The sequence below is a fragment of the Heterocephalus glaber genome, unplaced genomic scaffold (assembly GCF_053883595.1).
Source record: "Heterocephalus glaber isolate CG9 unplaced genomic scaffold, H.glaber_assembly_v1.0 deba00001606, whole genome shotgun sequence".
Classification (NCBI taxonomy): domain Eukaryota; kingdom Metazoa; phylum Chordata; class Mammalia; order Rodentia; family Bathyergidae; genus Heterocephalus; species Heterocephalus glaber.
Window position 1 is genome coordinate 19461079 of NW_028258377.1, and position 25158 is coordinate 19486236.

The following is a 25158-nucleotide window of genomic DNA, read 5'->3' on the forward strand; positions in this document are numbered from 1 at the left end:
ACCAGAGTTATATCAGAACATCTTGCAAATCAGAGAATATACAGCTAGGGGACATTTGGGGCGCCTGGCTGCATTCCTAACCCTTGGGAGAAGTCCTTTTCTGGGCAGGGAGGCAATTACCAGTTTGCCAAAGACAGAAACTGGGAGTCAGGCCGAAGGACTGAAGTACATTTATTAAGCATGTACCTGCTGTGTGCCAGATGCTTTATAATTACCCAGCCTTCAAAATAACCACAGGAGCTTATTATTATCACTGTGAAATGGGGATACTGAGGCCCAGAGAGGTTGTGTGATTTGCCCAAAGTCATGCAGCTGGAAAGCAGGGATCCTAGGATTGAAATCCAATGTTGTTCTCCAAAGACATACAAAAGGCCAATAAGCACATGGAAAGATGCTCAACATTATTAGCCATCATGGAAATGCAAATCAAAACCACAATGGGCTATCACTTCATGCTCCCTAGGATGTCTATAATCAATGAGACAGATATTAACAAGTGTTAATAAGGGTGTGGGGAAATCAGACCTGCCTATATTGCCAGTGGGGATGTATATGTTGTTGCCACTTTAGAAAATAGTCTGGTGGTTTATCAAAAGGTTGAATATGTCTATATTTACATTGCCATATGACCCAGTAATTGCATCCTTAGGTATATAACCAAGAGAAATGTAAGGATATATCCACACAAAAATATGTGCGTGCATGCTCACAGCTAAAAAAACTCAGCAAAAACACCCTAAATATTCAACAACTAAGTACAGAACAAACAAAATTAATGAACAGACAGTGATTATTTGGCAATAAAAATGAAGAGGGTCTAGGGGTAGAGGAAGAGGGGAGAGAGGAGGAAGTAAAAAGAAGATTATATATAATATCTATAACTATATATGGATATATAACATGATTATATAATTATATATAAGATTATATATAGATCTCAATTCCTCACCATGAATGCATTTGTCATGTACTGCAGATGTGTGCTAGTTTACAAATTAAACATAAAGTACTGATCCATGCTACATGAATAAACCTTGAAAACATCATGTTACCTGAAAGAAGTTGGTCACAGAAACCATATATTGCATGTTTCCATTTATATGAAATACTCAGAGTATGCAACTGCACAGAGATAGAAAGCAGAGAGATGGTTGCATGGGGCCAGGGGAGATGGGGGAGTGTGTGTGGAGGAGGTGCATGGCCAAGGGTACAGTTGTATTTGGGGAGTAATGAAAATGTTCTCAGATTGGTTGTCAGGATTGCTGCACAGCTCTGTGAATATATACATATTTAAAGTCAATAATTGTACACTTCAGGGTAGACTATGTGGTATGTGAACTTTATCTCAATAAAGCTGTTAAAAGAAAACCTGTCCTCACTCCAAATGGCCTTGGGGACTGTCTGCTGTCCTCTACCCCTCCAGGCCTGGGCACTGGAATCCTACAAAGTTTGGTTCAGGTCCTGGCTTGTCCTATCCACTAGCTTTTCCTACCTTCTGTGGACAATGTGCTGACCTCTTTGAGCCTCAGGAACCTCCTCTGTAAAATGAGGATCCAAAAAAGTAAGTTTGACCACAGGCATTACCCAGAGAGCACTTAGCACAGTGCCATCCATTGCAATTGGCCTATCAGTACTGGTTATAATCAGTATCTGGCCAAAATCTAAAAGGAAAAGTAGCAATAAAAATTATCCCATGGTTAAGACATAAATTAGACATTTGGGCATTGGCAGCTTCTTTCTTTCAAATACAGGAAAGTTTCTTTCTGTCTGGCCCACTCCACTGATATCAAAGAAATAGCCATTTCAGAGAGAAAAGTGAGGTTTCTTCCAAAAAACATTGGAGATTCTCCAGTACCCATGAGCCCCTACCATGGTCTGTGGTGTAGGGCAGGTGCTCAACGGGTGGCGGGGCTGGGCACCGGGCATAGAACTTACATTGATTCCAGGAGCTGCATGTATTGCTCGTCCCCTCGGCCTCCTTCCACCTCATGGTCCAGCTTCAGGATAATTTCATTTTCAAACTGAAGAGAAGATGAAAATCAACAACAACAGCATTAGAAGGCTGAGTGTCAATATGAGTCAATGCATTATTCTATCCAAAGTTTGAAAGAGTATCTGCTCATCACATAGGGTTAGTGCTAAGATCTGGGAAAGCAAAGGGCACAAGGAACTCTTCTGCATCTCAGGAGTGACCAGAGGGTGGTGGGGATAGCAGGTGATGAGTGCTGGAGCAGAGAGATGTGGGAGAGAGAGACAGAGACAAAAAGAGAAAAAGATACACACAGTGACAGAGAGAGAGAGAGAGAGAGAGAGAGAGAGAGAGAGAGAGAGAGAGAGATCTTATGGATTGGCATTTGAGCTTGTTTTGAAAGGTCAAGTAGAAATTTTGCAGGAAGACGAAAAAGGAAAAAAGAAATTCTCAGCACTGCAGAAGCACAGAGGTATGTGATGGAACACTGCATCTGCAGGCAATGGCAAGTAGTCCCAGACAGCCATTATTTCTGCCTGCCTAATATTCCTTTCTCCATAGTCTGGCAATCACACTAACCCTAATGTCAGTCTGTGAGGCTCAGGTGGGATGAATATGCTTCCCTACTACCAAGTGTGGACACCAGACAGAGGCCTGGATCCTAATGAGCATATTCATTTCCCAGAGCCAGGGATTAAAAAAGGCCCAGGTCAATCCAGTGAGAGTCTAATCTGAGGCTTTGCTCGGAGCTCTTAGAAAAAAATGTCTTTCTGCTGAACTGCAAGATGGAAGCCTGTAAGCCTGGGGCTGCTAAAGATGGCCATAATGAAGGAGGGTCCTTGGGAATAACATCAATACAGAGGAGAGCAGAGAGAAAGTGATGGAGAGAAACTGAGACCTAATACAGTTTTTGGGCCCCTGGATTCAGGAATATCTGAAGTTTTCTTATTTATATGAACTGATGTATATATCTACACACACACACACACACCAGCTGATATAAATTGGAGTTTAAACTGGAATTTTGTTACCTGCAATGACAACAAGACATGAAGCAAATGCCAGTCTTCAGAGTCAAGATTAATGACAATGATAATGGTCAGAGATCAGATTAGTAAGTGACCAGAAAGCAATGAACCTTGTACAGTTCCACCAAATCTTGCTGCATTGAAGTCAGAGAATGTTTCGTGACCTCAGTGTCAATGTCAAGAACCATTTTGCCCTGTGGGAACCACCGTTTATTCAACGTATTTTCTTGAAAGACAGTACTAAGTCTTTTCTACATGAATGAAATTCAAAGTGGCTTGTACTGTTTTAATCCCACACCCTGAAGAGTCCACCCAAATTATGCAGCCCCCCTCTCCCACTCATAATTAAAAAAGAAGCTGGCACCTGGGGAGGGGAAAGGGGTCCTTGGCAAAGGTCACTGAGATCAAAGGAGGCTTGGGGACTCCTGGCTCCTATCTCGATCTCTTCACATTCAGTCTTCATAATATCCTACAAGGCTTGGAGGTCTAGGGTCACCTTTGAATGTAAAAATCCATGACAAGCAGCCAGGCCTTGCCTGGCACATCTTCCAGTAAGTGTCAGCTATTATTATAGATGAAGAAGTAGAGGCTCTGAGAATTTAAGTGACCTATCCAGGGTCTCAGATGAATGGTGGGGTGGAGACCTCTTGGCATGCTCTTTCCAGGGCATAAATGATGGTGCCCAGTTGAGTTGGAATCTTCAGGTGACAAGAAGCAGGCACCAGACTCACTTTTCCCTCAGGTTCACATGTCATCCATGACGCCACTGGTCCCTCACTTTTATGGACTAAGAGTAACAGATGGAACAGGAAGGGCTGTGCTGACACAGCACAAATGGGAAGGAATTACCGGAGAGTCCCCACAGTTGGGGAAGACTTATGCAGGAGATAACCAGGACTGGAAAGATGAGTAGGACTGTGATATTTATGAAGAGGAAGGGCATGCTAGGTGAGAGAAATAGTGTGAGCAAAGGTGTGGAAGTGGCAAGGTGAAGAAAAATGAGGAGTACAGTTCAGCTGGAGCAGAGACTTCAAGAAAGAAAGAAAGGAAATAAGAACAGACCTGTAGGAGGGCAGCTATCTCATCAGGATCTGGGCGGCTAGTCTTCAAATGAATTATGCCCCTTATAGGATGCAACTTGTCACACATTGTATGTGTGTTGATTACAGCTCAAGGTCAGAATTTGGGGGCCATCATACTTAGGGATGTCTGCATGCTGAGTCTAGAGAAGAAAGTAACAGAGCAGAGGCTCTGTAAGAACAGCCTCTGCTATTCGGCTGGCTGGCTTGCTGGCCTTCTTCCTGTCCCTCCACCACATTGGGAGAGAGAAGTGGTCTTTATAACCCTTAGGGTCATGACTGATACCACAGGTTATTTTCTACCAGTTAGTGCCTATTTAAAGCTTTGAAGACAAGATGGTCTCTGTCACAGCTACTTGACTCTGCTGCACAAAAGTAGGCACAACAACACACAAACTGGCATGGCTGTTTCAATATAACTATTTACAAAACAGGTGGCAGGATGATCTGGTCCTTCAGGCGATAGTTTGTCCACCCTTGTCAATGCAATGGGTGTCACAGTAGTACCTACAGCTTGGAGGAGTTAGGAAGAGCAGAAGGGGATTTTATATGTAAAGCATGAGAGAAATTCGTGAGCTCAAGTGTGCACTGAGCTAGCTCTACGTATTATCACTGCTAATGTTATTGTTATTACTGCAGAATGCTGCTAGAAAGCAGCTTTAGGGGGAGAAAACCAGCATTTTTTCTTGACTGAGTGGTTCACTGGGAGATGCTGGCACCATTCCTCCTGATGAGATGAAATTTTCTTTGGAGCAAAGAAGTGGATGGGGTAAATAAGCACTTGTCTCGGGGTCACAAAAGAGCCTGCCGGGAGGGAAATTGCAGGGTGCCAGAGAAAGAGCAGAGTCATATGATGCCATACAGTGCCTGAGCCCTCCAGGGTGGCTAGAGAATTAAGGATATCCCAGGACAGGTGCTGTGCTCAGGAGTGGCTATGACCACAGGCTTTGACACTAAAGGGACTTGGCTGAGTCTTGCTTTGCCGTTTTTCCCAGCCATGTGACCATGGGCAAATCTTCAGCTGCTCAGTGTGCCCACTTATTAAATGCAAATTTAAAATCACACCTACTTTCATAGTTAATGGGAAATCATGTGTAAAAGGCCAAGCATGTCACTTGGCACATGATAGATACTCACAACTGTTAACAACGATCATCTTGTTCCTCTGTTGTCATCAGCAGCATCATAATCCCATTTAATCCTTACAACAGCCAAGGGGGGTGGGTAGGATCCTCAATTTACATGTGAGGAAGCTGAAGCAAAGGACCTTTGTCTTGGGGTTCAAAGATGGTTGAACTTGAATTAAGGGAGACCCAAGGCCCAACATAAGCATTTCCTAGAGGTACTCTGCTCTGTCACAATGACAGGCCTTATCCCCAACACTGTCATTATGAAGAGTTTAGGATGTTGTTTCACTCTTCCAGGTTAATTTCATTTTCATTCATGGCTTCACTACTACATTACTTCATCGCTCCTTGCCTCATCCTTGCCAGGTGGATATTTGTTAGGGAATATCCATAGATTGCTTTCACAGAAGTCAGGTTCTACAGAGGCCAATGTGAATCATAAGAAGCCTAATCAAGAATAAGGGGTGAACCCCAGGGGCCCTGACTTCCTGAGCAGGCCTTCTCTTTTCTCATCCAGCTGTGACTCAGGTTCTCACATTTGCATCAGGTCTTCCCTATGCATTTCTACAGCCTCTCTTGAGAGGATCTTGACTATTTATATCCCTTCATTTACTAGAATGCTTTTTAATAGGAGCCCAGCCCCACTGAAGTGAGGAATTTAGGGAACAAGAGCTCTTCTTTCCGGGTTTGTTGCTGACTGATGTGGAAAAGGGAGCAATGATGATACAGGCCTCGATTTATGAGGGAGAACAAGGATCAAGCTGTTTTAGAAAGAGAACAACGTCATATTCCAGGCTCATGGGTCTTCTCTTACCCAATGGTTTGGGTATCATGCACAAAGACCAGTTTTCACATGCAACCTGCTGGCTTCCAGATCTCTGATCTGGGGTTCACTCCAGTTCTGGCTATCAGGGCTGCTTGGGGTTTATGCTGGGCCTCTTTGCCTGCCCCCTTTCCTGGCCACACCCCTCGTGGCTGCTTACTCTGAGCCTTAAGCCACATGCCAGGGCCTGCTCATCTCACAGCTGAACTCCCACCAAGCACTCCAGCTGGTTTTCATATCACCAGCTGCCCCACTAGTCACCCTGACTGTCCCCATCCCTTTTGATAAGGGAGCAGCAAATTGAAGCAATTGGGGAACATGCTTACAATGAACTCCTGTAGAAGTGAAAAGCCCAAAGACGATTCCACATATGGAAAATAGGTGGCTAAATGATTTGAAGGGAATCCTTCATGGAAGGAAAGTCACAGCAGTGTCAAGCCTCTGAAGAGATGAGACTGCCAGCCATCTGTCAGGTGTTAATCTGAACAATGACCAGGTACTTTTTCTGTTTAGATGTTGTGTATCATTAGTGAGTGTTTCCTTTGCACACTTGTTTCCAGGTATTCTTCTGCCAATCTAGACACCAATCTGAGGGTAAGTAGTCTTTTTTCTGATTTTGTATACCTTCAGGTACTCTCAAGCTTTACAGACTCTGCTCCACCCTTAATAGGCAGTAGATCCTAAGCTGCCCCCACACCCTCAACCCAGGTCTTCACCTCCCGTCCCCCCAACCCAACTGTCCCACTATCATCTCTTTCTCCATCTGAACTCCTCAGCCTGATTTCTTTAAAGGCTCTTTGCAAAGGACGCAGCCGGTCACTGACCTTTTTGGGACTAGAGAGCTCCCGCTAATATCTAAAGGGAAAAACATTCCCTCACAGAGGTACCACCTTACAAACTAGTTTCTTATTCCTCTTAGAGAAAAGTTTTTTCGAAGTGTGATTGGAAGAATGGTGGCTCCAGTAATATTTCTTGCAAAATAAATTTGAGAAATTAAACAGGTCTGCTTGCTGTGGAATAGCCAAGTTCTTGACTGCTTTAGAATACACTGGGAATCTCCAAGCCAGGTTACAATGTACAGTGGTGTTCAAGGTATTTAACCTGAGATCTTTTCTTGGGAGCATTTTGTTAGATTAGTGTTTGCTGAAACACATTTGAGAAAACACGGCACTACTGGATGGCTTTCATTACTGCAGCTGACACTGACTGTGACTCTACTGACAGCTGGATGGTGCGGTGATTGCAGTGTGGGTTTGGGAATGGTAATGACCTGTGTGTTGCAGCCTCTGCTCTGCCACTTTCTAGATACGTAACTGTGGACTAGTGATTTCCTCTCTCTGAGGATCATTTTTTTCTTCACCTTTAAGATGGGAATGTAATGCTAATGTCAGTCATTGTCATCACCGTCATCATTCTTATTAAGTGAGGTTGAGGAAGACACTGATAAATGCACAGGGATGACTATAAAGCAAAGTGGTATAATAGTCATTCTTTGGATAGATAAAATGACAGGAATAGGGAGCAAAGCTTTTTTAAAGGACATGGCACTTGGAATGGGCTCTGCAGGGTCAGTAGAAGGTTTGCTTGTGAACACACAGAAATAACAGGAAGAATAACACACAGAAGGCAGGATTGTGAACACACAGAAATAACAGGAAGAAGGTCCCTCATGGGGGCAAGGCCGTGCAGGTGAGTGGCAGAAATGGCTGAAGAACAGGTGAAGTGGGAGAAGAGTAGAGGGAATGGCCAGAAACTTCAAAGGAAAGCCAGAGCTGGGTGGACTTTGAACTCTGACTAGAGGGTTTAGACTTTAATGGGTAGAGATTAGAGAATCAATGAGCAAAGGCAATGACCCCGAGAACTGTGAGGAAGGGTAGTTTGGAATCGGTTGCCCTTTAAGGATATGTTTTACAAAAAAATTATTTGGAAGTAGGACATGATATGGAGGAAGAGGCAGAGAGAGAAAAGGACAGGGAGGAGCCCAGTTAGTGGGGAAACTAGGTGAGAAGTCAGGGTAGAGGGGTGGAGGGCAGAACTTGAGGAAAGTGCTTAGGCAGGCTTGCTGAGACTTAGAGGGCACCTTCCTAAATGAGGGAAATGAGTGCATCGTGCCAAGTACCCATTCTGGGAGTGGGCACATTCTTCCCCTGCTAGAGCTTTTGGCTTATAGGGCCTCGATAATGGTCCTTGTTCTTCAAGAGGCCAGATTTCCAATGAAAACCCTTGGCCAAGAAGCCTCACATTTCACAGAAGCTCTTACTTGTGTGCCAGAGGAAGCCTCCCGTTCCATCACCATCACTCACACACACACACACACACACACACGCACGCACACATGCACGCACACACTGCACTGGTCCCTCCTGAGGGATGTGCCTCCAATTGCATTTGCTGCCCACTTTGATGTATGGCCCAATGTGATGTCTGGCTCCCAGGGCCGGCTTCTGCTAGATAATGTAGATCTTTGAAGATCTACATTTGTAGATCTATCAAAAAAGATGAATCCTCAGACAAGGGAAGAGAGGTATGGCCTGGGAACACCCCTTAGGGAGCCATTAGGTGTGGAAGTGGGATGCTTATCCTCTTGAGAGAGGGACCAAGCAGATACACAGCAAGAATGCATTTTCATCTTGGCCTCCGGCAGAAAGGGGCAATAGTATACTGACCAAATTCCATCTGCCAGCTCATTTTGGGCACATGAATAAATGTCCCTGTCCTGCCTCAGAGCCTCTGAATGAAGCTCAGGCAGATGGAATGAGGATATCATTATGGGGAAATGGGCTGGGGATTAGGGATGCTGGCGTGAGTTTCTAGCCTCATTTTTTACCTTTTTGAAATCCCCATTCCTTTGATATTCACACAGCATCATATCAAAGAAGATTGGTATGGTGGCTTTCCGAAGCTCAGCCTCAGGGATAAGTGTCATCTCTAATATAGGTCCCACCATGCCTGGGATGAAGCAGATTTTGTTGTGGCCTGAAAGAGAAGAGTGACATAAGCATATAAAACAGTTTCATGAAGCTTTGGGAAGGGATGAAAGGGAGGCACAAAAGTAAAAACAATAGTTAATACTTGTACAGTTGTTTACCACAAATCAGGCTCATTTTGAACACTTTACATATATTAACTGTTTTGAGAGGCACATGCATCACCCAAAACAAGGCCCATTATGAAAGATAATAACACAGGCGTGTGCAAAGCTCTTCACTGTTTACAAGGGTTTTCACCTGCATTATCTCCTATACAAGTGTAGCCCCTATTAGTGAAATTCTTAGTGACTGTGTAACATTGGAATTATTTCTGGCTGCATCATAAGCTATTTCTGGAGTTTGGAAAATATGCTTTTACCAAGAGTTTCAGGAAGCGAGGAAAACAACACTTGCTACTAAGGACCTCACTGGTCAGTGGAACAGTGGGAGAAAATGTAGATTTATAGGCAGAAGAACCACAATTTCTTATTCCCTGTGCCTCATTTTAAGATGTACCCTAAAGGCCTCTCCCCGTGCTGTTGGCATGCTAGCCACACTGGCCTGCTCCAGTGTCACAAAGCCACTTTGTACCCCCACTAAAAGGCCTATGCGCCGAAATCTCCTCAGTTGAGAATACTTTCCCCTGCCTGCTCCCCAGTGTGCCCTTCCACACTGTTACTGCCTGGCTTCCTTTGTATGGCTCCCATCTCTGTGCCTCTCTTAGTGGATATACTCCTTCTTTAGGGGAAAAAGGCCCCTGCAATCCCACTTTGCCTCTAGCTAGATTAGATAGCTGTTCTGGCTCCTCCTGTTCTGCCTTTTCACCCAACTTGGAAATGATGTCTGTATTTGTTGAACCATTTGGCTATTTTCCCATTGAGAAGCTTCATGAGAACTGCATGAAGGTAGAAACCATGCCCACTCTCATCTTTGTATTTGTAGTAGAGATCATAGAAGCTAAAATCAATATTTTCCCAATGAGGAAGTACATTTGCCTCCTATACACACTACTACCCGCCCCATAAGACTAGCAGGAAAATAATTAGTCTTGAAAATGAGATAAAAAATGCTGTCCTCAGTCATCTTATCCATGCCCTACCTGCCATGACTATTCTCTTGCTCAGTGGCTACTCTATAAGGGAGTTAAGACAAGGATAGGCTGATTGGGCCTGGCAGTTTTGATCTCTAGTTCTCAAGGCCGATTATTTTCCAGCTAGGTCTTATTTTCGATAAGTTATGTGACTTGGATATGCACCTCATAAAAATGCAAAAGCAATACCCATGTGTTAAGAAGATCATGTGAGAATATGTCTATATGTACCAGAATCAAACTGAATCAATACCCAGTGGCAGGGGCAGTGTTGCCCACTGGATAAGGGGACTAATTCTGGATCCAGACCACCTGAATTTGTAAACTGACTCAATCATCAGCTATATGTGTGATGTTGGGAGAATTTGTCCCACCTCTTGAAGCCTCAATGTCCTCATGTGTAACTTGGGATGACAATTATATTCATGCCCTGGAGTTGCTTTCAAGAATAAGTAAATTGTTATTTTTTGAGCAACAACATCAGTGCTTGGTATGTGACACATATAGCATTAGCTATTACTATTGATGTTTGGCCAAAATGAACCATGAAGAGCAGCCTTGGTGAGTAGAACTGAGCAGATGCTTGAGAATGCACACACGAGAAGTGGCAGAGATGAGGAATAAACAGGAAGACTTAGGAACTGCAGAGATCTTCTGGGGAGCAAGGACAGGCATATTCTAGCATCAAAATCGACACTCTATATTCCACCTGCAGCTGCTTCTTCTCCTCCTGAGTTTCACAGCCCAGGAAGCCTACCTGCTTTTCTCCATTGTCAAGATAAACATCTGTGGTCCTGACCCAGGGTAGAAGGCTCCAGGGAACTCATTCAGTAGGGTGTGTAGCCAGGCGTGGTTGCTTTTGATTAAAGAAGAAAACAGGAGCCAACAGAAAAGGCAGCAAGGAAATGAATTTTCATTCGGCTAAATGAGGCTTAATGTTGGAGTCTTTCTGCAGAATCCAGGTAAAAATGTATCACCCCAGGAGAATCTTCAGTTGTGAGAATGAAATGATGAAGTCAGGCAGAGTTGAGTGAAATATAAAAATACTTTCCCCGAGGGTCAGCTTCATTATACAATGCATTTGGATTACACTTGAACGTTAAGTCTTTGCTTTGGCCCAAATAGGGAAAAAAACCTTACTTTGTGGCAAGTTTTTAGTAATTGCTAATCTAAGTTTCTGATCTCATCCTTCAAGATCCTTTAAGTCTTTTTCAAACCACAGTGGGGTTTTAAAATTCAAAGTTGAGTACAATAATAGGTAGAAAGTAAATGGGAAACTGTCAGATAAGCCACGATGGAATAGTGAAATTGCTTATGCAACAAAGGCCTTTAGAATACTGGAGGGTACCAGGCATGATAAGGATATATTTAAGATGCTTTAAAATAAAGGGCAGACATGCCATGGACTGGAGATTTCTTAGATACTTTTGACCTGCATTTTCTGTATTCTTTAAAGAGATATTTGGCAGGCTAGGGAAACAGGAGAAAGAGACGCTGATTTTTAAATACAGTCTGATCTTACTGGCTTTTAAATTGTTCCCTAAATATTATTCCTTTATATCAAAAAAATAGAATTTTAGCACATTGGATTTTGTGTTCAAATAAACCAAGTGTGTGTGTGTGTGTGTGTGTGTGTGTGTGTGTGTGCATATCTTTATGTACATAGATACAGAGAGGGAGAGGGAAAGAGAGAAAGACAGAGAGAGAGAACATATTTGTAGCTAGTTTATTACAGACTCATTTGGAAAAAATTCTCATTCAAGAATCACACCTGCTGCTATATTCTAAAAAAGGCAAAGAAGGGAATTGGTTTGAGGGTCTTTTTTACATAATGGAAGGCAAATCTCACCGGGAATGGATAACAATTAGAAAAGGTTTTTAAAGTGCCAGGGCGCCAGCAGGATAAATCCAAATGCTGAACTACACAGGCTTCAGAAAAGGATCTGGTGGTAGTGAGAGAAAGGAGAAGAGCTGAGGTGTGTAAGAGGAAAGGAATCCCATGTGTTCTCTGTCCTCTGTGTCTAATCTGTACAATGGCCTTATCCATCACTCCTCTTGGGGGACGTGAGGTTGAATGCCAAGGGTTGGAAGGCACTAAGAAGGTGATCAAGAAAGAAAGGAAGTATAGAGAGCTTTGTGAACCTGATTAACAATGAAGTTGGGCAGGTCACTAGCCCCGTGAGGTTGATGTTAGACAGAAGAGGTCCTCTGTCTGACTCTCCATGGCTCTCAAAAGCCTGGCATGAAGCCAGGCATGGTGACCCACACCCGTAATCCCAGCACTCAGAGGGTGAAGCAGAAGGACTGCTGGGAGTTCAAGCCCAGCCTGGACAATAGAGAAAGACCTTGTCTAAAAAAAGTCAAAACCTGGCATAGACCTTGAAATGAACAAAGATAAGAGCAAGTTATGACCTCCTATATTTCAGAGTCCAGCAAGCCTCCCAAAGACTCTAAAATAAAACAGGGATCATTATTTAAAATAATAACTTATTCAGTTCAAAAAGAGAAGAAAGAACATAGATATCTGCTCTTCTGCCTTAGGCTTGGAAGAGCATCCTCCTGGCAGTGTGCTGAGTCAGGTAATCAATTCTCTCCTCGTCTTCAGGATATGCCTGGCTCAGCTTGCTTCCTGGCATGTGACACTACAAAATCTCTGAATCTGACACTGTGGGTGAGGTCTCACTAATGCCATTCCATGGCTATGTGGCCATGTGGTTGGCATTCAATGTCCTTGAGCCACCATAATCTCATCTGTGACAGGGAGATAATAATTATATCTGTCCAGTAGAATTGTTGGGTAGTTTAAAAGAATGAATATTAAACTAAGAGTTTTGTCCAGTGTCTGGCATTGTCAGGAAATCTAGTGAGTACTGATGCTAACAATTATGATGATGTGGTGATGAATATTCTGGGGTCAGCCCTATACCAGATTCTGGAGAAAACAGTATGAAAAGATAGCGTCCAACCCCATGGAATCTCTGATGTTTTCAGGGAATGGTGCATGCTGCTCAGTTTACCGGTTCACTCTAACAGCAAAGAGTCAACCTGGGGAAAGGGTCAGGATGTTCATGGCCCTCCACTTGTCTCTGTCTCATTGAAATGTTTTCTAGTCTGTCCTCAAAAATGTCTGAAAAGCCTCAAATTGACCTTGTTGGCCCATTGTTTAAAACCTTTTCATGGCTTCTGTTGCTCTTGGGATCAAGCTCTGCAGGCCATTTTGTCTGATGCCCTTTGCCTGCCTTTCCTCCATGGCCTACTTCCTGCTTCTCAATGCACCCTGCCCCTTCCCGTGGGCCTTCACACTTGCCCCTCCTTCCAAGTTCTTCCTTCTTCTCCCAGCCCCATTCTCATGCTGTACCCCACCCTGCACTTGCCCCTGCAAGTAAATCCTTATGCATCCTCTACAGCCCTGCTACTCAGCCTGGAAGCTACTACCACACGCATCTTTTGAGCACCAGAAGTGTGGCCAGTCCAAGGAAAATGATTGTAGATGTAAGAAAAGATCCGCCAGATTCCCAAGAATAAATGAAAAGAAACTCTCAAGAATGTTTTATGCTGATTATGTGAATCCGCATGTTGAAATGATAATGCTTTGGGATATGGGGCTAAATAAAATACAGACAATCCTTGACTACTGACAGTTTGACTTAGGATTTTCAACTTTTCAGTGGTGCAAAAGTGATCTTCATTCAATAGAAACTATACTTTGGATCTTTTCCCAGGCTAGTGATATATGGTGTGATTCTCTCAAGGGATACTGGGTGCAGCAGCAAACTGCAGCTCTCACTCAGCCTTGCAGTTTTCAGAGGAAACAACCAAGACTCCATGGTGCACTCAGTTGCATTTTGACTTACATGTTCGATTTGCAATGAATTTAAAGGAGCATCTGTATTGTTAAAATTAGTTTCACTGTTCCTTTTAAATATTCTTTTAAAATTAGACAGGTGGCCCAGAGGACAGCGCTGCTCAGAGCTTAGGGTATTCAGCTCTTCCTTGTGGGAGGGTTTTGTGGCTCATGCACTAATTCATCACAGATTCTCCAGACACATGAAGCGTTTGTTCTGTAGTTATCTCATCTTTGGAACAATAAATAAGTAGTTCTGCAATGAGTATTTAACTTTTCAGTGCAATGATCACAAGTCCATGAGGTCAGGGGGGTTATGTCACTCATTTGCTTTCAGTTTTAACCCTAGCCCCTGGCATTTAGAAGGCACTTATTTTGGTTTTCTGTCAGCGCTATCATAAATCATCACAAATTTAGCAACTTAAAATGAGACTAATTATCTTACATTCCTGGAGATCAGAAGTCTGAAGTGGATTTCACTGGGGCAAAAAATGTAGGCAAGGCTGAGTTCCTTCCAGGGGGTTGAATGATGATCAGCTTCCTTCTACTTTTAAGCTCCTAGGGGCTCTCTGCATTCTCTCGCTGCTATCTTCCTACCTCTGTCCTCAGTCAACAATGTACCTTCTTCAACTCTCTCTGATTGTCTTGACTTCTATTTTTTTTTTGGTACTGGGGATCGAACTTGGGACCTTGCACTTGCAAGGCAGGCGCCTTAACCACTGAGGTAAATCCCCAGCCCTCTTGACTTCTTTTTTACTTTCAAGGACACTGCCATTGCACTGCACCCACTTGGATAATCCAAGATACCTTCATCATCTTCAGGATTCTTAATCACACCTGAAAAGTCTTCTCTGACATATATGGTAACATATTGCACTTGTTCTGGGGATTTGGATACAGGCATCTTTGGGGAGTTGTTATTCTGCCTACCACAATACTCAGTGAATGGATCTGTCTCTAATCCCATTTCCCATTTTCTCGGCAGCTTCTCCCCTAACCCTAAGAAACGTACTGCACTTGCTTAGGCTAGTGGCTTTCCTGCAATACTTCCCCTTTCCCCAGCTTCTCTTCAATCCTGATGTGGTCCACCTTTTGGTGCCTAACTCAGGAGTCATTTCCTTCAGTGGTAGATACTTATGGGTCCTGAACTTCTAAGTCTGCACTACACATTTCACTTTAAACAGCAATATTACTAGTCTGCCCAGTTAGACAATAGGCTCTTCCCTGCAGGGCATGACCTATGCCTTATTCTTCCAAAACGCTCCTGCCATTCCCTGGAGCTAGGCAGTAAGCTGGGCACTCTGTAGATGCTTAAAAAGGAACAGTCCAACTGCTCCCACAGGCCTGCCAGGAACAGTCTCCCCACTTACGAGGCCGAGATGACAGAACTAGAATGTGTCTTTCTTTCCCATGATGACTGTTAATACAGCAGCCCAGCATTAAGCCAAGCAAATGTGGGAGGGTTAAGTGCAAAGTCATTTTAGTAAAATGTGTATTGCTTCATGCCAAGGAGAAATCAAATGTTATGATGCTACACTATAGAGAAAATCACATTACATTTGGCATTGTCCCAAATTCCAAAAACAAAAATGACTTTAACCCATTAGTGCCTGGGGCCTCAACATGTCCTTTTCCCTACCAAGGCCTCCCTGATCACACCCATACCTTCTTTCCCAGAACAATACACACACACGCGCACATGCGTGCATGCACACAGGCACACACACAGGTATACACGCATATATGTCTAGACTCTCCCCAGAAGAATGTTAAATAATCTTCAAGCTTGAATGAGAGGCTTATAATTAGCTATCTTATAATCACAGGGTTGCTCTAGGCTTCCCTGATGAGAAGATGATGATGATGATGATACTGATGATCATGATGACGATGCCTGATTGCCTCTGGCATTAAAACAAAATTTTAAAAACTAACATGCATTATTATTTACTCATTATCAGTCACCTTTGAAAAACACAGATGGTTGCCTATTTCATACCCTTTGGAAATAATTTGCATGTTCTCTGGGAAAAATTATAAGAACATTGGAATTGGGGTCAAGAGACAGATTCTTGTAGCTTCAACTCAAACACTGATTCGTTGTTGACCTTGGGAGTGTCCTTGGGTTCTCTGGACATCAGTCGGCAATTTACCCTATAAAATCAGGGAAGCTAAATTAGATGATGTATCAGTTAGGGCTGTAATAGAAATCTGACTACCATGGCTAATCCAAAGCTTTAATTGTCTTTCTTAATGTGAAGTTTGAAGTTGGTCAGTTCAAAACTGCTCCTCTATCCTTGGCATGTGATTTTTGTCCTCAGGGTTTGAGATGGCTACTGCCTCTCTAGACATCTTGTTATTTTCCAGAATGAAAGAAGGGGAAAGGCCATGGGCGAGAGATGTGCTATGCTCATTGAATCTGTTCTCTCTCTCTCTCCCCGCCCCCCTTCCTCCCTCCCTCTCTTCCACATCCTACCTCCTTCTTTCTCATATTTGGAAAAAATACTTTGCTGAGTCTGCAACAAGTGAGTTTCTGGTGATTCTCATAAGATAGATCTGAGTCACATGACCAACACCTACTACAAGACGTTGTTAAGTGATCAAATTGCAATCCCACGAGAAATAATCAGGGTTCAGTTAGCCAAGAAGAGGAGAACAGCAATTTGCATAAGCAGCCAGGAAAGGCTGCCATAGACAGATCCCAAGTTTTACTCTATCTTGGATATTCCAGAAATTGCACTTTAAACCTATCATTTCCCAATGAGGTCATATACTGGGACCTAATGTTTACAGTGCTTAGTCCTGGTGTGGATGAGCAAGTTCATCTCATTAGCATTCTAGCACCAGTCTCTCATCTCTCATAGAGCCCAGGGTATGCTACAGTGAAGGAACTGTCCATTCTCTGCCTCTGGTTTCTGTTTTCTCATTTCTGAAAGAGACAGGCAAGGAGAAGGCAGCTGTGTCACTAATGAAGGGAAGCCTGTTGGAGCCAGGAAGCCCACTTCAGACTGATATACTTTCCTTATCCTCAAAAGTCTGGCTGAGAAGGAGTGGAGGCTTTTTGCAAAGCAACCTTTACTTCTTATTTTGTGCAGTGGATATTTTTTATTTGACCTCTGTCCATGATTTCTTCTTCTAGTAATATCCTTCTAAATATCATTATGTAAAACTCTGTCTCCCTCAGTGGATGCAGGCTTGGTGGGAACATCAAGAGGCCATCCAAGGAAGGCCAATGACGGTGTCCTCTTGAGACCAGGTCTTCAGCACAGTGCTACAGGAACAGAACATCCTGGAGATAACGCCAGAGGCCACACAATCTTTCCTGGCTTCTAGAGGGGCTCTAGCCCTGTTCTCCTACAGCCTGGCTCCTCAGCAATTCCTTGTTCTTTGAATAAACATCTCCCTGACTAGGGCAGTTACAGTGCTTCTTTTTTGCAACCTCCAAACCCTGACAGATATGTCTTTGAATTGCATTCATTCATTCTACAAGTATTTGCAAACTGCAAGGAGTCTGTGATGTGTTTAGAACAGGCCCTCTTATCTTATTTTAGCATGCTTATCTAGTTTTTGCCTCTAATCCACTTACTGACCTTGGGCAAACCCTATCTCCTCCTCAAGCCTCAGTTTTCTCATTGTTAAAGTGGATGACTAGACCAGCCTATTAGCTTCCAACTGTATTCTCTTCAATGCTTCAAGACCCCACCCCCAAGAAAACCATCAGGGGTCTACACGGGAGTTTGGAGGAGCCTATATAATGGGTTCTGGGCTCCCAGCTCACTTCAATTAGAACAGCTCTACTTTCATCCAATTTACTTATCAAGAGTGTTTTTTTTTATTGGATCTCAGCTAAAAATGAATGTTTACAAAATCCTGGACAATGTGATCTCTAACAGGCCCTTCCAGGTCTGATGTTCTGTGATTCTAAGCAGGTGTAATATTTGGTAACATCTTCTCATTCATCAGCATAATTGGGAGTGCAGGAATGCCTGCCAAAACACAATCTATATCTAAATAAAATCTTCTGTGTGCAAAACAATGCGATAAAGGACATTCCGAAAAGAGCAGGCCGTGTAGAACGACTTGAGACAAACCAAGCACAGCTCCCTGTTTTGCAATTCTGGCAAGGGCTGGGCTGGGGAGTTGGAAAGGAGGCCCAGCACAGCTTTGGCTGCTCTCTGCTATTGCAAAGCAAAGCGTGTAAGCAAACTGAATCTGGGCCCCAAGCTTTGGTTGGGCACATGCAATGTTTTGAAAACTTTCAATTACTTATCATTAATATTCACAAATTGGAAAATGCACTCAAAGACCCAGTTTCCGGGGATCTTTTGAAAAACTGGAAGATGTGACAATGATAGGCTTGCATTTCAGCAGGACAGCAATCAGCTGGAGAGGGCCATGCTCGTCCCTTTGCATTGGCGTATCTCTGTTTCCCTTTGTTCTAGCCCCGTGCTTTTTCCCATATGTAAATTCACACTTAAACATTGCCTTAGTTTTTCTCCTTGGAAAACAAGGGTAAATGAAACAAAAATTATTTCTTATATTTCTCTACTTACCCAAAGTGGGGAGAAACAAAAGATAGACTGAGAAAGATGCTTTTCTAGAAAAATAGGGCAGAGATGGTAGCTCTCTCCACAGTGGACAGTTATCAATGTCTGGTGACTTTTTTCATCATCACAGCTAGGGAGTGTTTTACAAGAATCTTAGAGGGTAGAAGCCAGGGAGATCCCTCAATACCTTACAATGTACAAGACGGTCCCCCTAACAAAGAAGTATTCCCCCCAAAATACTGACAGTACCTCCTTTATGGAATTCCTGTGGGTTTAACCTGCCATTATCCCTTCACTTGTTTACATCCCTTGTGTGAGCTCTACTCTGTGGCCCTTAGTCATACAAGCCCAGGCTTAATGACGATGCCCGAACAGCAGAATTAGGTTCTATCCTGATGGGGGTAGGGTGAGAATAAGGATAAGAACTCTGATGTGGGTGTGGTGGCCTTCATGCCTCCCCTGCCTCCAGTGTTTACTTTTATGACCCTCATAAACAATCCATAAGAAGGTACTATTTCCCTTGCTTAAGGCCTCATAGCTTATGAATGACAAAACGGCCCAGATGAAGATGTGCCAGTCTGTTTGGGGCCTGGGTCCTTAGCTCTACCTTGGACTTTGTGAGCCAACTCATAAACCCCCAGCATGTGCCCTTAGCTGGAGTCTAATGCTGCCAACAACCACAGATCATAGACTGATAACCTATTTTCTATGCTCCTCCCTTCTTTCCAGTGGATAGACACTGCTGAAAAGGGCCAGAAACTGCTGTTCAGAAAGTCTGGTGGGGACCAGCAGAGACTAAGAGATTGAAGGAAGCAGGAAACAAAGTTTAGAGTGGTAATGAAGGTTAAAACCAAGGGATGTGTGAGGTCCTATAAATGCCTCTCCTAAAGAGGGTCAATAGCTAAGCCAGAGCAACTGGATATCAGAGAGTCAAGAAGGAAATCCCCAAACTACAGTGGAAACCCTCATTCTTTTTTGTTCAATAATTCACCCATCTATCATCCATCCATCCATCCATCTATTCATCCACCCATCTCCACATCCAGCATATAGATATAGATCAGGCTTCAGCCTATGGCCAAGGTTGATGATCCCTGCCCTTGTGAAATGAAAACCATGCTCTGAGACTTTTGGCAATTTGATCTCAAACAAGTTATTCCCTCTCTGAGTTTCCTGATCAATAAAAGGAGGGGGGAAGTTTTCCATCTTGTGGGAGGCAATGTGAAGTTTAAATAAGATATCTTGGCACAGACCTCATTCCAGCTCCCAATAAATGTCTCCCTGGTTCCACCCACTCCTTTATAGGCAGATATGGTTCAGGTAATCACAGATGATTCTTGTAGCTCAAGAGGGAGTAGCAGCTTCTGGGATCACCTTTCAGCTCAAAAGACCCTTTCATCTTCCCGAGAACCATTCTCCCCCACGAGGTCAGAGGGTGTTTCATGGGCCACATCACATAAGAACAGGATGCAGAATGGCCCAACAATATGCAGCCAGCATTCCTATGATGTGTGAGGACCTGAGTTCCTACAGCAGTCCTGCCTCTTCTTCTCTCTTATAAATGCCAATTTTACACTGAAAACCCTCAGGAGCATCAAGCAGAAGCAGATTCACACTGGCTAAGGGGGTAGGAAGGGGGATGGGCCCCCTCTTAGGTGCTTATTAAAGACCAAGGGTGCACACAGTGATGCGGTGTGATTACAAGCTCTTGTTGCTGAAACCCCTCTGGCCCTCTGACAGATGGTCTTCAGGAAAGAGCTGGGCACATGCAGATGCCTCTCTCTAGACATCCATGCCTACTCACCAAGCTGGTACCACATGTCACGAATGGAGAAGCCAATTAGCCGTCTCATGTCCCCATACCTAAAAGAAACAAAACCGTCTGCTTCAGGCCCCACCTCAGAGCATCTCACGAAACCCCTCCCTCTTCAGGAGATCTGAGAATGCAACTTACTTATTCAGGATTTTGTTGTACTTGGCATGTGAGAACTGCTCCAGCTGCAGAGAATCCTGTGTGATAAAAGCCACTGCCAGATGAAAATAGTTGTTCCACAGCTGTAAATGAAAGGAGAGAAGAGTCATGGAGAGGGCTTGAAGTGGGAAGGCACATTAACTGCTGGGTAATGTGAATAATTTATGAAGATGGCAGAAGTCAGAGGCAGAACCAGTTTAATTGTGAGCACTGCAATTTTCTGACTGGCACTGGCTCTGAAATGAACATGCTGGCCAAAGCGAGGACAATGGGTGGATTTCTATAGGTGCGGATCTCTGACTATGGGTTTTAGACGAGGAGGAAGAAGAGGAGGGTTTTAGGGCTGGATTCTTCATTGTTGCTGTTGTGCTTTGTTTTGAGAAAGATAACTTGCATTAACGGGAGCCTGGTGAGCTGGTTCCTGCCATGAAATGAGAGGTCAATGAAGGATAGGAGACCTGCAGGGACTTGCAGCATCTCTGGAGGTCCTCCCTAAGTCACTTGACAGTTGGAGCACCAGCCTGCAATCCTTTCTCTCTTAAAAACATATTGCTGTTTCCATCCCCTTTGTTCAGTGGTTTCAGAGCGTTCCCAGCTGGTGGCAGCAGCAGCAGCACCTGGGAACTTGTTAGAAATGCAAATTCCCTGGCCTCTGCCCAGACCTGCTAAATCACAGCCTCCGTGAGCGAGGCCCAGAAATGTATGTTAAGAAGTACACAGGGTGATTCGGACACTTGTTTGGTTAGAACTCCTGCAGGCTCAGTTTATACATAAGGTTGTCATAATTTTCACATGTAGATGATTTGTTGGTACAGAATGTGAGCTACTAATACCGGAGCCCACTCCCCCAGCTAGGGGTGAAATAAAGCAGGTGAAGGATTCAGCACATGGTGAGTGCTCAAAAAGATGAGTTGCACATTGGCAAAGGAAAAGACTTTATGAACAAATCTTCAGTAGCATGGGAGCTAGCACAAAGAATAACTGGGATCTCATTGTATTAAAAACCTTCTGCACTGCAAGAGAAACTACCAACAGAGCTAAGAGACAACCTACAATGTGGGAAGAAATATTTAGCAGCTGTAGCTCAGACAAAGGTCTACTATCGAGAATATATAAAGAATTGAAAAAAATCAGACCACCCAAATTCAAAGACCCAATTCAAAAATGGGCATCTGAAATGAACAGACATTTCTCAGACACAGAAGTAAAAACAGCAAATAAATGTATGAAAAAATGTTCAACATCACTGGTCATTCAAGAGATGCAGATGAAAACAACACTGAGATTCCACCTCACCCCACAAAGAATGGCTGCTATCAAGAAATCAATGAATAACAAAAGCGGGCAGGGGTGTGGAGAGAAAGGAACGCTTCTCCATTGTTGGTGGGAACGCAGATTGGTGCAACCACTGCGGAAAGCACTATGGAGATACCTCAAAGAACTAGGACTACAGGTCCCACTCGACCCAGCTATTCCCCTCCTGGGAATCTTCCCCAAAGAATTAAAAGAATCACACCACAGCAATATATGTGCACCTATGTTTATAGCGGCACAATTTGTAATAGCTAAAGCTTGGAAACAGCCCAAATGCCCATCAACTGGAGACTGGATAAAGAAAATGTGGGTTTTTTTATAAAATGGAGTACTACTCAGCCATGAAGAATGAGAAACTAGAGACATTTATAGCTAAATGGATGCATATTGAGGCCATACTCTTAAGTGAAATAAATAGGACACAGATGTGTAAATACCGAATAGTTTCTCTAGTGTGAGAAATTGAAAGTGTAAATAAGGATGAAAATGATTAAAATCAATAATTGATAATTTGAAATAAGAAAAGGTCCAAGGGTTTGGGGATGGTGGAAGGGAAAGGGGAAAGGGAAGAAGGGAAAGAAAAAAAATTATGAGAAAAAAAAATGGAATCAAACTCTGTGTAGATAGGGAAGGGTGGAGGGGGTGAAGGGCATATAGGTAATGGGAGAAAAAATAAAAACTAAGATGCATCATGTTCTGGTACAAACACCCAATGATAAATGTAAATGTATTGTATACCTAAAATGTACCAATAAATATATATATTGAAAAAATAAAAATAAAAAATAAAAAATGATTAAAAAAATGATGAGTCGCAGTGATGACTATATTAATATAGGACACAGGCCAGAGAGATATAGATCCCAGTCAAGATGTTGTTGTGCCTCTGTAAACCTTTCTTCAAAATTGAGGCAACTTTGGTGCCCACTGCAGAGGGCTTTAGTAAAGATGACATGAGGTGATGGCAGCCTGACATAAGGCACTTGTTAGCTTCATTGTTGTTTTATTATTTTTTTTCTTAAGTTCTTTTTTTTCTTTTTTTGTACCGGGGATTGAACTCGGGTTCCTGCGCTTGCACAGCAGGTGGTGAAACCACTGAGCTAAATCCCCGGCCCTTTCTTAAATTCTTTTATTGGTACATTGTAGGTATACAATATATTTACATTCATCATTGGGAACTTGTACTTTTACTTGATGTATCTTGGTTTTTATTTTTTCCCATTCCTCTGCCCTCCCTTCAACCCCTTCACCCCTCCCTATTTGCAAAGGCTTTGTTCCCACTTTTCTCTTTTCTCATATTTTTTCCTTTCCCTCCGTTGGTAGTGAAGTCAATAGCAAAGTCTATGTGCTCGAGTGCTCAGGGCTTTGTTGGAAGATGCCAAAGCCCTGCAAAGAGCAGGTGGGGCCAACTTTACTGAAGAAAGTTGACTCACTTTTAGGCTCTTTCCAACACTGTATAGCAGTGGTACAGGAAACTGCAGCTAGAAAAATCACTCTGCCATGGAGACTTCTTTAATTCAAAGAAGTTCATCCCAGGTTGCAGATGTCCAAGAGTAGGGACAAGGTAGCTCCACCGTTGATGAGGCCATCACTGCCACCCAGAGTATTCAGTGGGCTATAGTCTCAGGTTCAGAATGTAGCAAGTCAAGGACCCTACATTTACCACAGGCCACCCCCTTATTTCACAGATGTAAACACTAAGGACCAGACAAGTTAAATGGCCACAGAAGGTCATATTTCAAGTGCATATCAGGAGAATTGAGTTATTTTTAATTAATTCTCAAGAAGTTATAAAAATAATATTAACATAGTTAAAAATTTAAATGACAGAAAAGATTAGATAATAAAAAGTTATTTTCCATCCTACTTTGAACCCTAGCCTAATTGTCCAGAATAACACATTGACAATTTCTTGGGTATCCTTTCAGAATTTTTTATGCATAAACAAACATATACGTGGACATCATTTTTAAATTGCTTGCTGCATTTTGCTTTTCTTACAAATATATTTTATAAACATTTCCCGATTGCAAGTACAGATCTGCTTCATCTTCTTTTATTGCTGAATAATATTGTTATAAGGATGTACTTTAATTTTAAACAATTCCCTATTTATAGACATTTAGAATGGCTCCAACTTTTTTCCTCCAGCAATAGCACTGTAATCAACGTCCTGTTGAAACATCTTTATGCATGAGAAAGTGTATTTGTATTATGCATTCCTAGCCTTGAGACTGCAAAGTCACAGGGTCTAGGCAGGTTTTGCTGTTGTTTGTTTTCTTGGTTGGTTGTTTTTATACTACGTGAATACCTTCCACAGTTCCAATCCAATCACCAGCTCAATCACCATGAGCATATTACTGGACCTCTCTGAGTCTCAGTTTCTTTATCTGAAAAATGAAGATAACGCTGCCTAAAGAGTGAAAGGGGCTAAATGAGGAAATCTTGACAATAAATTCCTACTCAATCTTGCAATATCAGTTCAAACACCAAAAGCTTTCCCCAATCACCCTGTCAAATGTAGATCTGCCCACTGTTCACCCTCATTATATTGTACTTTGTTCATAGCATTTATGATGTATTTTAAACTAATTTTTTTCTCTGTCTCCTCTACTGGATGTAAGCATCATGCAGGCAAGAACAGCTTTCTCTTATTCACTATTTTATATACCATGCCTGGCTTCATGTCTGACCTCGTATATATTCCAGAAATGTTTGTTGAATAAGTTCATTAATGAACCACTTGAGTCTGCTGAAGAAATTAGGATATTTGTATTATTCTTCTCATTTTAGACATCCGAAAACTGAGGCTCAGAGAGGTCAAATAACTTGCTCAAAATGGTAAAAGTAGCACTTAAACCCAAGTTTGTCTCACTCTTGGACTTTCTTTAAAAATTGTTTTATATGTAATTGACAATAATTACACAAATTTATATGGTAAAGTTTGAAGGTTTTTTAAAAATTTTTTTTTTGTGTGTGTCTGTGTGTGTGTACTCAGGACCTTGCACTGCCAGGCAGGCAGTGGTACCACTGAGCTAAATCCCCAGCTCCTTAAGGTATGAAGTTTTGGGGTTTTTTCCCCCATTAAGTTTGTTGGTACATTTTAGGTATAAAATACAGTTACATTCATCATTGGGATCTTGTACCATTCCATGAGTATCTTGGTTCTTATTTTTTCCCCCATTCCCTTGCCCTCCTTTCACTCCCTCCACCCTTCCCTATTTGCAAAGATTTTGTTTCCATTTTTTTCCTTTTCTCATAGTTTTTCTTTTCCCTTTTTTTCTTTCCCCTACCACTTCCACTTCCCCTGCTCCTTTAGACCTTTTCTTCCTATTACACAATATCAACTATACATTTTTTAAATTACAATATCAAGATCTAGGAGACATTACCACA

The 25158-nt window shown here is 42.7% G+C and overlaps 2 protein-coding genes across 3 annotated transcripts in view; one reads left to right on the forward strand and one right to left on the reverse strand.

Annotated features, from left to right (window-relative positions):
• The window catches only part of Insyn2b (inhibitory synaptic factor family member 2B), a 331485-nt gene that overhangs the window by 164729 nt on the left and 141598 nt on the right, over positions 1–25158 (forward strand). The gene's annotated exons all lie outside the window — the stretch shown is intronic.
• Dock2 (dedicator of cytokinesis 2) overlaps positions 1–25158 on the reverse strand; it is a 433172-nt gene that overhangs the window by 50547 nt on the left and 357467 nt on the right. For both annotated transcript variants that reach the window (XM_021239768.2, XM_004836400.3), the window contains exons 31-34: positions 20431–20531; positions 20281–20339; positions 8854–9002; positions 1936–2021 (exon numbers count right to left, since the gene is read on the reverse strand). In XM_021239768.2, the coding sequence (XP_021095427.1) occupies positions 1936–2021; positions 8854–9002; positions 20281–20339; positions 20431–20531 (395 nt within the window). The remainder of the gene's footprint in view (positions 1–1935; positions 2022–8853; positions 9003–20280; positions 20340–20430; positions 20532–25158) is intronic.